The 14,133-nt window shown below is 42.5% G+C and overlaps 1 protein-coding gene across 1 annotated transcript; it reads right to left on the bottom strand.

Annotated features, from left to right (window-relative positions):
• Nucleotides 1-1,597: 1,597 nt before the first annotated feature.
• LOC129743430 (uncharacterized) lies at nucleotides 1,598-8,768 on the bottom strand. Its single transcript, XM_055735464.1, has 4 exons — nucleotides 7,162-8,768; nucleotides 6,276-6,979; nucleotides 5,765-6,189; nucleotides 1,598-3,907 (listed from the first exon to the last, which is right to left on the bottom strand). Exons 1-4 carry the CDS (start codon nucleotides 8,766-8,768, stop codon nucleotides 1,598-1,600), a joined length of 5,046 nt encoding a protein of 1,681 aa, XP_055591439.1.
• Between the last annotated feature and the right edge of the window lie 5,365 nt (nucleotides 8,769-14,133).

Below are 14,133 nucleotides of genomic sequence, written 5' to 3'. Positions count from 1 at the left end.
AAGCATGAACTGGTTCAAATAAATGTACAACGTCCAATCCATGAAAAATTTCAACCTTCCCGGAATTCTATCAGCTGTTCCATGATGCAGAGTGTTTCTCCTGTGAAATAGAAGAAATTCTAGAATCCTTTTCAAATGGTAAGATGTTTAAAATGTGTAACTTTTTTTTTTAAATTATATTCATATTTTCATAACTGCTTAACTCTGTTATTGGTGATTAGCGGGGGGATTGGACAGGTCATCAAACGACCAGAAAACTGATATACAATGGTGTTGAGGATTCAGGGGGTAGCTTACCGGGTTCAATTAGATCGGAGGCTTTACCATTTGCTGCTTCCGCAGCAATCAACAGCAACAGCAGCGGGTGCACCTCGGGTCGATCAATCGATTAGCGCTGATGGTTGGTTGGCTCGCAGCTTTTCCACTGCCGACGGGTCAGGAGGAAGGTATTTGTTGCACCCTTTTTAATCCGCAGTACAACACACAGCACAAATCTGTTTCGGGTTTCGGATGTGCTTAAAAATAACACCGAATAGACGACCGATTGAACAAATTAAAACACCACTTTATTAACTTCTACAAACTCGACCGACGGAACAAACAACGAGTAGTACGGAGCTGATGTTGCCGCTACGAGATTTATTTTCAACTGGTTTATGCTGACTTGTTGTTGTTGCATCAGCTGGTTGGTGAGTTACCGTTTCAAAACAGTTCATCCGGTAACTCACTGCTATGCTATTTCTTATACTAGGATGGTTCATTTTTTACATTTTACAATAAATAGAAAATAATTATAGAAATTTTACACATAACAATTAATTAATTTAAGGTTGCAAATATTGTTACTTTTCGTTTCGGTATTAGGTTTGGTAACAAACATTCCGGCCACCTTGAAATGGCACGGACATTTCAACATAAATTTCGGTGACATTGGGGAGCCTTCATCTGTTTCCTTTATCTTCGGCTGCGTGGACCAACGAGACGCATCATGGCACCAGGGGAGCAGGAGGAGCGATTGGTACTGGGCGGTACGGACACCATCTGGAGCTTTGCTTTCTGGAACAAAGAGGAACCCAGTAGACCAACAAACATAAAATAAAATGATTGGAACCGCAATCACCTGGTGCTAATGGTTTTCATACAGGAGCTAACTTAGAGTGTAGCTCTACTCATATAAGCTGCGACCACCGACTACTGCTATCAATAAGCCAGTGCTAGGAATCCGATGGGAGGAGATGTCCACCACACGAAGCCGGAAATGATGAAGTGCGACCACACTTGGAGCGTTGATTTCTGCGGAGCAAGAAGGAACCCAGTAGCCCAACAAACAAAATAAGGGGGTATTGGAATTGCAATCACCTGATTTTCAAAATTGATATACAGGAGCTAACTTAGAGTGTAGCTCTACTCATTCAGGCTGCAATCTGCGACTACTGGATCTGGGAGGTCCGCAATATACAGGCGGAGACGACGACAAGTGGTTCTGGGAAGCAAAAGGGAACCAAGTAGACCAACAAACAACCTTTAAAAATATTGGAACCGCAATCACCTGATCCATGAAATTTCGTACAGGAGCTGTCTTAGAGTGCAGCTCTACTCATTGGTTGTTTTCAGGAACTGCGGTGACCGGTTCTCCAACGGGCTGCTCATCAGCTGGATTGGGTTCGGGTTGTTCTGGTACGGGTAACAGAGCAAGTTTGTTGACACACCTGGAAACGACATCTCGCTTCGCAGTGCGTAAGGTGACCACTCGTACGACGCCGTCTTTCCCAGGATGAACGGCTGTGATGATCCCTAGTGGCCATTGGGCTGGCGGAAGCAGATCGTCTTGGATGATCACCATTTGGTTGGGCTGGATTACAGTTGATGGTCTACGGTGCTTGGTGGCTCGGGCTTGAAGCTGCTGCAGATATTCTGGGTACCATCTACGCCAGATTCGTTGGAACCGTTTCTGCGTGAGCTTCCAATGCGACAGTTGATTGTCCGGAACAGTTGCGACGTCTTCTTCGGGTGGAGATCGCAGGCTTTCACCGACAAGGAAATGTCCAGGTGTCAGGGCTTCTAACTCGTCGGATTCGGTTGGCATCGGAATCAAGGGTCTGGAGTTCAGACACATCTCCACCTCGGCTAGTAACGTCGTCATGTCTTCGTAGGAAATGTTGGAGTGGCCTATTTCTCTCAATAGATGGTGCTTCGCTGATTTCACTGCTGCTTCCCATAGACCTCCGAAATGGGGCGATCGAGGTGGTATGAAATGCCACGCAACTCCAGATTCTGCACACCAATCCAGGATGTTCTTGCGTCCTCCGTGTTCGGTTTTCAGCATCTGGTAAATTCTGTGCAACTCATTGTTTGCACCTCGGAACGCAGTGCCATTGTCGCTGTGGATCTCGTGGGGAAAGTTTCGGCGGGCAGAAAATCGGCGAAGAGCAGCGATGAAGGCCGGCGTGGAGAGATCAGACACCAACTCGATGTGAACGGCACGTGTGGTAAAGCAAACGAAGATGCAAACGTATGCCTTCGTTGGGCCTCGGTTACGGACGAGAGACTTGATGTAAACTGGTCCGCAATAGTCCACACCAGAAACGGCAAACGGTCTTCGGGGCGCAACACGGGACGTAGGCAAATCTGCGATACTTTGCTGGATCATCTTTGGTCTGCATCGGAAACATTTGTGGCACTCATGGAATGTGCGGCGCACTAGATTGCGTCCACCAATGATCCAGTACTTTTGACGGATCGTGGCGAGCATTAGTTGTGGGCCGGCGTGAAGTAAATTCCCATGATAATACTTCGCCAACAGTTTTGAAAGTGGGTGTTTCGCGAGCAGAACAACTTGATGTTTCGTAGCTTCCGGAACGGTTGCGTTGGCCAGAACTCCTCTAATCCGAATGATTCCATCTGATTCTAGTTTTGTACGGATGTACTTCAACTGCGATGAAGACGGAAGACGACCGGACGATGCTAGAGTGGCTAACTCCTCAGGAAAACACTGTTTCTGGGCAAGACGACACAGTGTCAAATCTGCTTCTTGCAGATCGGCGGTGGTAAGCGCTTGGAATGGGTCAATTTTCGTCTTCCGTGCAGCTGCTTTCAACAAGCGGAAGTATCGCATGCAGTGAGCGATGGAGCGCCTGAGTTTTTGGTAACTGGAGTACATTCCGAAGATACGATCTACAAACTCGTCATCCTTCACGACAGCTGGAAGCGCGGCAACTGGAACTCTCATTTCACTCGTCGAACTGGTTTGGCAGGCTGACAACTCGGTTCGTGGCCACTGCGAAGGCGGTAACTGGAGCCATGGAGATCCAGTCCACCAAAGCGGATGATTGACGAGCTCAGGCGGACTTATTCCACGGGACAGAACATCGGCTGGATTCGATTCTCCGCGAACATGCATCCACAAATCTACATCGGTCGAATTCTGGATCTTAGACACTCGGTTGGCCACAAATGTCTTCCAGCGATTGGGCGGTGATTGTAGCCACTGAAGAACCGTCGAGGAATCAGTCCAGAAGAACATTTCGGCAGGCAACTTGAGAGCACGGTTGACCTTCTCCGATAGGCTGACAGACAGAACGGCTCCACAAAGTTCCAAACGGGCAATGCTATGGTGGCTCTTCAGCGGGGCGACCTTCGACTTCGATGTCAGCAATACGACACGGACGACTCCATCACATTCCGACCGAATGTAGCAGCAGCTGCCGTAGGCCTTCTCCGACGCGTCCGAAAAGAAATGCAACTGAAAGGATGTGGCATTGGCGGAAGACACGTATCGAGGAACTTGGATCGTGGCGATGGTATCCAGCGTGCTATGGAACTCCTTCCAATCGGCCTGGTACGACGCTGGTAGTGGGCGATCCCACTCGAAAGATTCTCCGTTCTCTGTTCGAAGTCCCCACAAACGCTGCATGAACAGTTTGGCGACGGTAATAACACTAGTTTACAGCATTTTTGAACTCAGTAAACTGACGGTTATTTCCACTGTAAAATCGGGCGCTGAATCCGAAAATGAAATTCAAAAAAATCTCAGTAGAACGGTTTTTGAGTTATGCTCCAAATATGAAATTTCGGAAAAATTAATAAAGTTCTTGTACTTAGATTAAAATATCTCGAACGGCATAACAGTAATTTGAAATATCTCTTTTGCATATTGAAGGTGAATAAATTTTCTATCGATCATCTGAACACTGTTTTTGCGTTTGACTAACGGTATTGTTGATATTAGTGACTTTATGAGGAAAAAAATTATAAAAAACGCATTTTTTTAGAGAAAATTTTGTTTCTACGAAAGTTTTAAACTCGATGGTAGCATTTAAAAAATCTGATTTTCTTTTGCTTCTAAATGTCAATTTAAAACGAAGATTTCAAGTGGTTATTTATTAAAATAGGTTGAAATTTGAAGAAGTTATGGCTACTTTACCATAACTGTATTTCTTGCAGTTTTTAATAATTTAACGACTGGCAGTACACTTATCATAGTATAGGAAGAATGAAACATGATAAATCTCACTCGCACCAAGTCAAAATTATTTATTAGCTTACCAGAAGGTCTCATGCCAAGTTTCAGGAAGATCTGACCATAGGAAGGGGTTGCTTGAGTCTCAAACGTGAATAAAACTTTGAGGTATTTTGCCCGGAAGGAACTAAAAATACTGGTTTTTCATCAATAACTTTTTTCATCACTAGCTGATTGTTTTTTAAGGTTAATTTTCTTAAAGCCTAAGTTGAGACAAATATTTCACCCGAAGAGTGTAACTCGATTGGATTTGAAACAGAAAAGTTATTGCGGTTCAAAGATTGTATTTTGGTCGAAAATTGTCGTATAAATCGCAATGGGTAAAAAGTACTCATTGCGTGTTGGACAAAATTTGCGGCCTTTGAACCGAAATAACTTTTCTGTTTCAAATCCAATCGAGTTACAGTCTTCGGGTGAAATATTTGTCTCAACTTAGGCTTTAAGAAAATTAACCATAAAAAACAATCAGCTAGTGATGAAAAAAGTTATTGATGAAAAACCAGTATTTTTCGTTCCTTCCGGGCAAAATACCTCAAAATTTTATTCACGTTTGAGACTCAAGCAACCCCTTCCTATGGTCAGATCTTCCTGAAACTTGGCATGAGACCTTCTGGTAAGCTAATAAATAATTTTGACTTGGTGCGAGTGAGATTTATCATGTTTCATTCTTCCTATACTATGATAAGTGTACTGCGGTTCGTTAAATTATTAAAAACTGCAAAAATTACAGTTATGGTAAAGTAGCCATAACTTCTTCAAATTTCAACCTATTTTAATAAATAACCACTTGAAATCTTCGTTTTAAATTGACATTTAGAAGCAAAAGAAAATCAGATTTTTTAAATGCTACCGTCGAGTTTAAAACTTTCGTAGAAACAAAATTTTCTCTAAAAAAATACGTTTTTTATAAATTTTTTCCTCATAAAGTCACTAATATCAACAATACTGTTAGTCAAACGCAAAAACAGTGTTCAGATGATCGATAGAAAATTTATTCACCTTCAATATGCAAACGAGAGATTTCAAATTACTGTTATGCCGTCCGAGATATTTTAATCTAAGTACAAGAACTTTATTAATTTTTCCGAAATTTCATATTTGGAGCATAACTCAAAAACGGTTCTACTGAGATTTTTTTGAATTTCATTTTCGGATTCAGCGCACGATTTTACATTAAAAATGTTGGTCAGTTAATCAAGTTCACGATTTTTTTAAAATTTTGTAAACTAGTGTAATCGGTCCAACCAAACCAAGTGGATCGAAGATCTGGGCGATGTACGACATAATCTTGCGCTTTGTGAGTACTGGAGCTGGCAGAGGCAATTGGACTCGAAAACGTAGAACGTCAGACCGTGTTTCCCAAACTAGTCCGAGCGTAGAGACAGCCTGATCGTCCTGCAGGCTGTGGATTGCGGATACGGCCAAATCTTCTGGAGGAATACCACGAAGCGCTTCAGGAACATTGGATGCCCATTTCTTGAGTGGTAAACCGGCAGAAGCAGCTAGAGCGGATGCTTCTCGGCGGAGTTGAACAGCGGATTCGACATCTTCGGCACCAGACAAACAATCGTCAACGTAGAAGTCGTTCTTAAAAACTGGGGCGGCAACAGGAAAACGACTGACTTCATCCTCAGCGAGGCGTTGTAAAGCGCGGGTGGCCAAAAATGGGGCTGAAGCGAAACCGTACGTAACAGTCTGCAGCTCAAACGTTGCGAGAGGCTCTTCGGGACTTTGGCGCCAGAGAATTCGTTGGTACGTAAGTCGTCCAGGTGCAGTTGTATTTGGCGGTACATCTTTTCAATGTCGGCTACGAGTGCGATTGGGTGGGTTCGGAAGCGCATAATGATCGACAGTAGATCGTCCTGGATAGTAGGTCCCACCAACTGCATATCGTTGATGGAGTAGCCGGTTGATGTCTTGCACGAAGCGTCAAAAACAACACGGACCTTGGTGCTTGTGCTTGACTCCTTGAAGACTGGATGATGTGGTAGATAGCAGTGGGGGACAGAGTCGTCTACTGGATCAGTCAACTTGATCATGTGGCCCAAACGTTCGTAGTCGGCCATGAAACAAACGTAGGCTTCTCGAGTGGCAGGATCTCGCTTAAGTCTCCTCTCTAGACTTTGGAAGCGGCGCTCGGCGATGGATCTTGATTCACCAACACGTACCAGGGGGTCACTAGTGAGTGGCAATCTAACTACGAAACGACCGGACGAATCGCGAGTGGTGGTAGCACTGAACACTTCTTCACACTTTATTTCTTCAGCTGACAGAGCTTGGGACGGCAACAGAGATTCGAGTTCCCAGAACCTTTCGATGGATTGTTCTAGGTCTCGATCGATGGTCGTAAGATGGCATAACCGGTGTGTTACGGAGGAATTTATCGGAGCCGATCCGGATACAGCCCATCCAAAAACAGTCTCCACTAAAGTCGGCATCTCATTGCCGAGGGAAATCTTGCTGCCGCCGTGAAGTTCATGGTACACTTCTCCGCCAACGATGAGGTCAATGTCCGCAGGAATGAAAAATGTGGATCAGCCAGGTCAACGTCGGGAATTTTCCAAGCAGCAACATCAATTCTCACTGTCGGTAGGCAAACTGTTGGCCTTTTGAGGATAAGGAAATCTAGCTTCGTGGCGTACTTTGTTACGGTTGAGCGAATCTTCGCTGTTAACTGGCGCTTGATCTGCTTGGATGATTCACCAATCCCTGAAACAGCAATGTCAACGGTAGAACGGCGGAGATCGAGAGTGTTGGCCAACTTCTTCGTCATGAAGCTGCACATGCTAGCGGAATCAAGCAGCGCCCGCGCCGGAATTTCCTTCCCCGTACTGTCAACCACCAAAAGCATCACCGTTTCTAACAAAACTGTACTGTTCGTTGCCTGAACAGTCATACAAACTTGTTGGCTCGAAGTAGATGGTTGCGGATCTGAATCTGGAGGAGCGGTGCTACGTTGTGGAGCTGGGAGTGGTGGATTCGACAAAAGCGAAGTTGGTTTCGGAACCGAATTGAAGTTGGTGGTCTTGATCGCATCATGGAGGAGAGAATGATGCTTTCCATTGCAGAAACGACAAGTGTGTCTGGAGGAACAGGATCGTGATAAATGGCCGGAATTGAAACAATTCCAACACAAACGATGGGATGTGACAACTTGCCGTCGGTTGTAGGGAGAGAAACTTGCGAATTTCCTACAGCGAAATAGATGGTGTCGTTCCGAACAAACTACACACACGGGTAAATCGGGTTTTGGATCAGACGCAACAGGATTGGCCACTAATCGGAACGCCTTCTTCGGTTGGGATCCCGTCATCCTCGCTGGAATAGTTTGCAGGTTGCGCTGTTCTTCTGAGACGATGGTCTTCAGCATCATCGCTCGAGAATACAGGAAATCGATCAACTCTTGGTAAGTGATGTCTCTCAGGTCGCTTGTTTTTTCCTCCCAGGCTCGAAGTGTCGTAGGATCCAGCTTGTAGCACAGTAGGTTCACTAGCGGAGTATCCCAGTAACCTACCGGCTCACCCAGTTTAGCCATGGCCTTCACATGGCGGTCAAAATCATCAGTCAACGTATGAAGATCCTTTGAAGACTCTTTCCTTAAAGGCTGGATGTCGTACATTGCCCTGAAGAGCTGTCGTTTCAGGTACCGCTGGTTATCATACCGCTTCATCAACGCGTCCCAAGTTATAAGATAGTTGTCAGCCTCAACGTTCACGGACTCGAAAGGTTTCTTGGCTTCGCCTTCCAAACTCTGAAGCAGGTACTGCAGCTTTGCAACCGCTGGAACATCTGGGTTCGAGTGCACCATGGACTTGAACGTGTCTCGGAACGACAACCATCGCGAAAAATCACCATCGAACCTCGGCAAATCTATTTTGGGCAGGCGTAGGTGAAACATAGCTGTGCTGGTTGGTGCGGTCGGCTCTGCTGATGTAGAACTGCTCAACCTTTCCGGGATATTGTTCAACAGGAATGCTTTCACCTCACAAAACCTTTCCTCGATGGTCGATCTCTCAGCCAAACGCATTTCAAGCCGGTCTGGCCCATCCCACTTCTCGATGACGGTTTGCGCCTTTTGAAACTGGTCGTAGATCCGATCAACTAAATCTTGTCGAACTTGAAGGCGCCCTGTGTCTCGATCAACGTTGAATTCCTTTGTAAACCTCTCAACATCCGACAGGTTTGTCAAAATAGCCTTGCGACGAATAATGGCATCCTCCACCCTTTCGTCGGATTTGGTTTTCGGCATGATGAAATACACAGACACTTGCTACCACCACTGTACGATAACGAAAACACAGCACAAAAAACGCAAACGAAATCCTTCCCGAACCGATGTACTGGTTTTTAACACGACGGCGGAAGTGTAAACCAATCGTACGATTAAATCCTTCCCGTCGCGGATTTACACTTCTACACGACGAAGAATGATACAAATCGTACGATTCAATCCTTCCCGTCGCGGTGTATCAATCTTTGATTCGAAACGGAACCGAGAATTGTGTGTTAAAATCGACGAAAAAATCCTTCCCGACGCGACACACAATTCTTTCGCGAAGACTGCCACCCACTCACACCCAATCGCATATAATATTAATCAATATTGCCAATATATAAGCCTCAGGTGCATAAGGACTGAATTTGCCAGAAGAATTCCAAGTCCAAAACTTTTTCGCCAAAAATCAATCAAATCCACTTTCCCAATTTTTGCTGACCGGTGTAAAACATCCACATAGCAGCAGGTCAAAATTAGCAGCTGTTGGTGGCTTTGTGCTGTTGGCTTGGCTTCACTTTGCGCTTTCTTGGCTCGAAAAACAATGTACAGCGGTACAAAAGGCAAGCAAAATGGCCCAACTTGATGCAGCCAGCGCGTCGAGTAAAGAAAATGGTGTACTCACCGCTACCTTCCGTGTGGGGAATTCCTCCGATCCGGTTCGAAGGACCAATGTTGAGGATTCAGGGGGTAGCTTACCGGGTTCAATTAGATCGGAGGCTTTACCATTTGCTGCTTCCGCAGCAATCAACAGCAACAGCAGCGGGTGCACCTCGGGTCGATCAATCGATTAGCGCTGATGGTTGGTTGGCTCGCAGCTTTTCCACTGCCGACGGGTCAGGAGGAAGGTATTTGTTGCACCCTTTTTAATCCGCAGTACAACACACAGCACAAATCTGTTTCGGGTTTCGGATGTGCTTAAAAATAACACCGAATAGACGACCGATTGAACAAATTAAAACACCACTTTATTAACTTCTACAAACTCGACCGACGGAACAAACAACGAGTAGTACGGAGCTGATGTTGCCGCTACGAGATTTATTTTCAACTGGTTTATGCTGACTTGTTGTTGTTGCATCAGCTGGTTGGTGAGTTACCGTTTCAAAACAGTTCATCCGGTAACTCACTGCTATGCTATTTCTTATACTAGGATGGTTCATTTTTTACATTTTACAATAAATAGAAAATAATTATAGAAATTTTACACATAACAATTAATTAATTTAAGGTTGCAAATATTGTTACTTTTCGTTTCGGTATTAGGTTTGGTAACAAACAAATGGATTGTGGGTTCAAGCTAGCCGGAGTATCTCGGCAAATTTGGAATATTGAGTAGGTTACTTAGACACCTTTGCAAGATTCTTTATTTGTTTCGAACAGTTGGAAGGGAGTAAGATGAGTCAAACCTGTCCCAAGCCAGTGGTAACGGACCCCTTGGTTGTGCTGCAATTATTGTTTATGAGTTAAGCATGAACAATATCTGAATGCGCGATCGAGACTGCGGTACGGAAAGACCTATCAGCCACTGGTGGGTTCTCATACATACATACATACATACAGATCTCACAATAAAAAGACCATTACTGCGCCAAATGGGACTGGGATACATCCAGAGGAAACTTGTAAGCGATTAGCTGCTGCCGAATCTGCCATGATTTTGAATTAAGCTTCTCCGGAAAGCTCTTCCGGCCATATTCCATTTCAATGCAGGTACGTTATCCAATCCGGAAAATTCAGGTCCACACAATTCGATTCACTTCACCTTTAACGTTTATTTTCGAAAACTTTCTCTATTTATAATTTTGCTGCTGAGAAAAACACAGCCGTCATCACCGCAGCAAAGCCTACTTCCATTTTACTCGGCCTTGCTCGGGTTCACATTCAATATAAATCAAATAAAGTCTTGGACTTTTGGAAGCATTATATTCATAATTATAAGAAGTTTAACCCATGTTTGGCCTTATATGTTTTGTAAGGATTTTTGAAGTTTTTATTGAGATTATTCACTGTGTTTATCATTTTCATATTATTGAAAAACTGAATTGAGGTTTCAATTAATTAATCTAATAGGGTAAGAACACTATATATTGAACACCATCTTTGGGATTCAACACATTTGTGGCCAATAAATAAAAACGTAAGGTTTTTCTGATAAAATTTTGATAGCGTAGCTCAAGCTTATTTCTCAGCTTCGAATCGATATATTTTTTTCGCGGAAATATGTTTTGAAATTATTATTTAAGCCTTTTTATTCAAAATTACTTTTGTCCCAATGATTAAACACAATGATTCAAATATTGAACAGGAAATGTTCTAATTATTGAACACGTAAACATTATCATTGCATATATTTAGGGGTATTTCGCTTGATAGTATGCCTTGCAGGGGCGATTTTGGTTGAGCTAGCAACCAAGAAACAGTTTGTTTATATTTCCAAACACCAACCGATGTTTGTTCAATAACTGGTACATGCATTTCTTTACGAAACGAGTACTGCAAGATTGAACGTTCAATAATTGAAACATTGACGTTTTCTGTGATCCAATGGTTGAACGCTTTAATTTGTTAAATTTTAAGAAAATAACAATAATAAAGGCTGCCACTCTACAAAATAATCATTCAAAAAGACTTAGTTGAAAACACTCATATCATTATCTTAGACGTTTATTTGTCTTTTTTCCAATTTTTCCCACAATCAAAAAAAGGCTGTTTACTTCATCCAGTCGAAAAACCAAGCCAAAATTTGAACACATATTCTAGTATCGGGGATTGTGGCTTTAAGAGTCCGAGATTCTTGATAAAAATTTGAACAGAGGTAGAAAATGCTTCAAAAGTGGCACAACGAATTTTGATTCATTTTTCTACTGTATATTATTGTTTTAATTGGTAAATGTTTTACTAGTGTTCAATATCTGGTACCTGTTCAATAACTAGTGCTTCTACCCTATAAAAAGTTGAGTTGGACTATATATGTTTGTTTGTTTGTTTGTTTGTTTGTTTGTTTGTTTGTTTGTTTGTTTGTTTGTTTGTTTGTTTGTTTGTTTGTTTGTTTGTTTGTTTGTTTGTTTGTTTGTTTGTTTGTTTGTTTGTTTGTTTGTTTGTATGCACCTTATACAAATCCACTTTCCATCCATCCAGGTTTTAATTAGTTAATTCAACATAATTTTTCTTGAATGCTGCTTTATCATTCTTTCACGAAAACATTTTTCTAACCCCAATTTGTAGAAAGCTGGAATGGATTTGATTTTATATTTTTTATCTTTAAATTATTAAACTGTTTTTAATCTTTCCCATCCCATCTAATAAAAATCTTTTTCGGAGATTATCCCACTTTTCAAGATGGATGATCTCCCTGTACAACGATAAATTTAAGTTTTATTTTTTAGCAATTTTTAAAAAGACCTCCAAACCTTGTTGCATGTTTTCAATTGAATGTGTGTTTTTTTTTTGCTTTAATTTTCACAATGTTTTATGATTAGTTTTCCTTAAATGTCGGAAGTCAAGACTACCCTTGCACGAGTGTAAGAATCAGTTTTTTCAATGTTTTGATTGCTACGTCTCAAAAGTTTATGATCGTCTCGACGTTGGAGTCGCCATTCATTCACGACATGCAACGTTTCAGCTTCAAAACACTCTCTATGTTGGTCCTCCCGATCCAACGTGAACTAATAAATTGAACCTTCAGAACACCTTTCATGTTGGTCCTCCCAATCCAATGTGAAATCAAAAAGTGATTCTTCAGAAAACTCTTCATGTTGATCCTCCCGATCCAACGTGATGTCATAAAGTGAACGTTCAGAACACTCTTCATGTTGGTTCTCCCGATCCCATGTGAATTCATAAAGTTAAGCTTCAGAACACTCTTCATGTTGGTCCTTCCAATTCAACGTAAATTCATAAAATGAACCTTCAGAACACTCTTCATGTTGATCCTCCCGATCCAACGTAAATTCAGAAAGTGAACTTTCAGAACACTCTTCATGTGGGTCGTCCCGATCCAACGTTAATTCGTAAAGTGAATCTTCAGAACACTTTTTCATGTTGGTCTTACCGATCCAACGTGAATTCATAACATGAACCTTCAGAACATTTTTTATGTTGCTGGAGTACCAACATGAAAAATGTTCTGAAGGTTCATGTTATGAATTTACGTTGGATCGGTAAGACCAACATGAAAAAGTGTTCTGATAGGGATAGGGAGGACCAAAATGGAGAGTGTTCTGAAGGTTCACTTTATGAATTCACGTTGGATCGGGAGTACCAACGTGAAAAGTGTTTTGAAGGTTCACTTTATGAATTCACGTTGGATTAGGAGGACCAACATGAAGAGTGCTCTGAAGATTCACTTTATGAATTCACGTTGGATCGGAAGGACCAACATGAAGAGTGTTCAGAAGGTTCACTTTATGAATTCACGTTGGATTGGGAGGACCAACATGAAGAGTGCTCTGAAGATTCACCTTATGATTTCACGTTGGATCGAGAGGACCAACATGAAGAGTGCTGTGAAGATTCACTTTATGAATTTACGTTGGATCAGGAGGACCAACATGAAGAGTGTTTTGAAGGTTGACTTTATGAATTGATGTTGGATCGGGAGGATCCACATGAAGAGTGTTCTGAATGTTCACTTTATGAATTTACGTTCGATTGGGAGGACCAACATGAAAAATGTTCTGAAGCTTCACTTTATGAATTTACGCTAGATTGGGAGGACCAACATGAAGAGTGTTCTGAAGGTTCACTTTATGAATTCACATTGGATTGGGAGGACCAACATGAAGAGTGTTCACCCTTCATGTTCTTAAGGATCACTTTATGAATTGACGTTGGATCGGGAGGACCCACGTGAAGAGTGTTCAGAAAGTTCACTTTATGTATTCACGTTGGATCGGGAGGACCAACATGAAGAGTGTTCTGAAGGTTCACAAATTCTCGTTGGATCGGGAGGATCCACATGAAGCGTGTTGTGAGGGTTCACTTTATGAATTTACGTTGGATCGGAAGGACCAACATGAAGAGTGTTCTGAAGCTTAACTTTATGAATTCACATTGGATCGAGAGGACCAACATGAAGAGTGTTCTGAACGCTCACTTTATGACATCACGTTGGATTGGGAGGACCAACATGAAGAGTGTTCTGAAGGATCCTTTTGATTTCACATTGGATCGGGAGGACCAACATGAAAGGTGTTCTGAAGGTTCAATTTATTAATTCACGTTGGATCGGGAGGACCAACATGAAGAGTGTTTTGAAGTTTCTCTTTATGAATTTACATTGGATCGGGAGGACCAACATAGAGAGTGTTCTGAAGGTTCACTTTATGAATTCACGTTG

The sequence above is a fragment of the Uranotaenia lowii genome, chromosome 2, assembly GCF_029784155.1.
Source record: "Uranotaenia lowii strain MFRU-FL chromosome 2, ASM2978415v1, whole genome shotgun sequence".
NCBI lineage: Eukaryota > Metazoa > Arthropoda > Insecta > Diptera > Culicidae > Uranotaenia > Uranotaenia lowii.
Note: the sequence above shows the minus strand (reverse complement) of the source record. Positions and strands in the feature narration are given on the sequence as shown.

Bases quoted from the DNA above. Each gene is read 5' to 3' on its own strand.
- LOC129743430 (XM_055735464.1), bottom strand. From the start codon at position 8,768: ATGCCGAAAACCAAATCCGACGAAAGGGTGGAGGATGCCATTATTCGT. The intron at 6,190-6,275 runs GTACCAACGAAT...GTTTCGCTTCAG, and splicing joins ACTGCACCTGGACGACTTAC to CCCCATTTTTGGCCACCCGC. The intron at 3,908-5,764 runs GTTGGACCGATT...CTGTTCATGCAG, and splicing joins TCTTCGATCCACTTGGTTTG to CGTTTGTGGGGACTTCGAAC.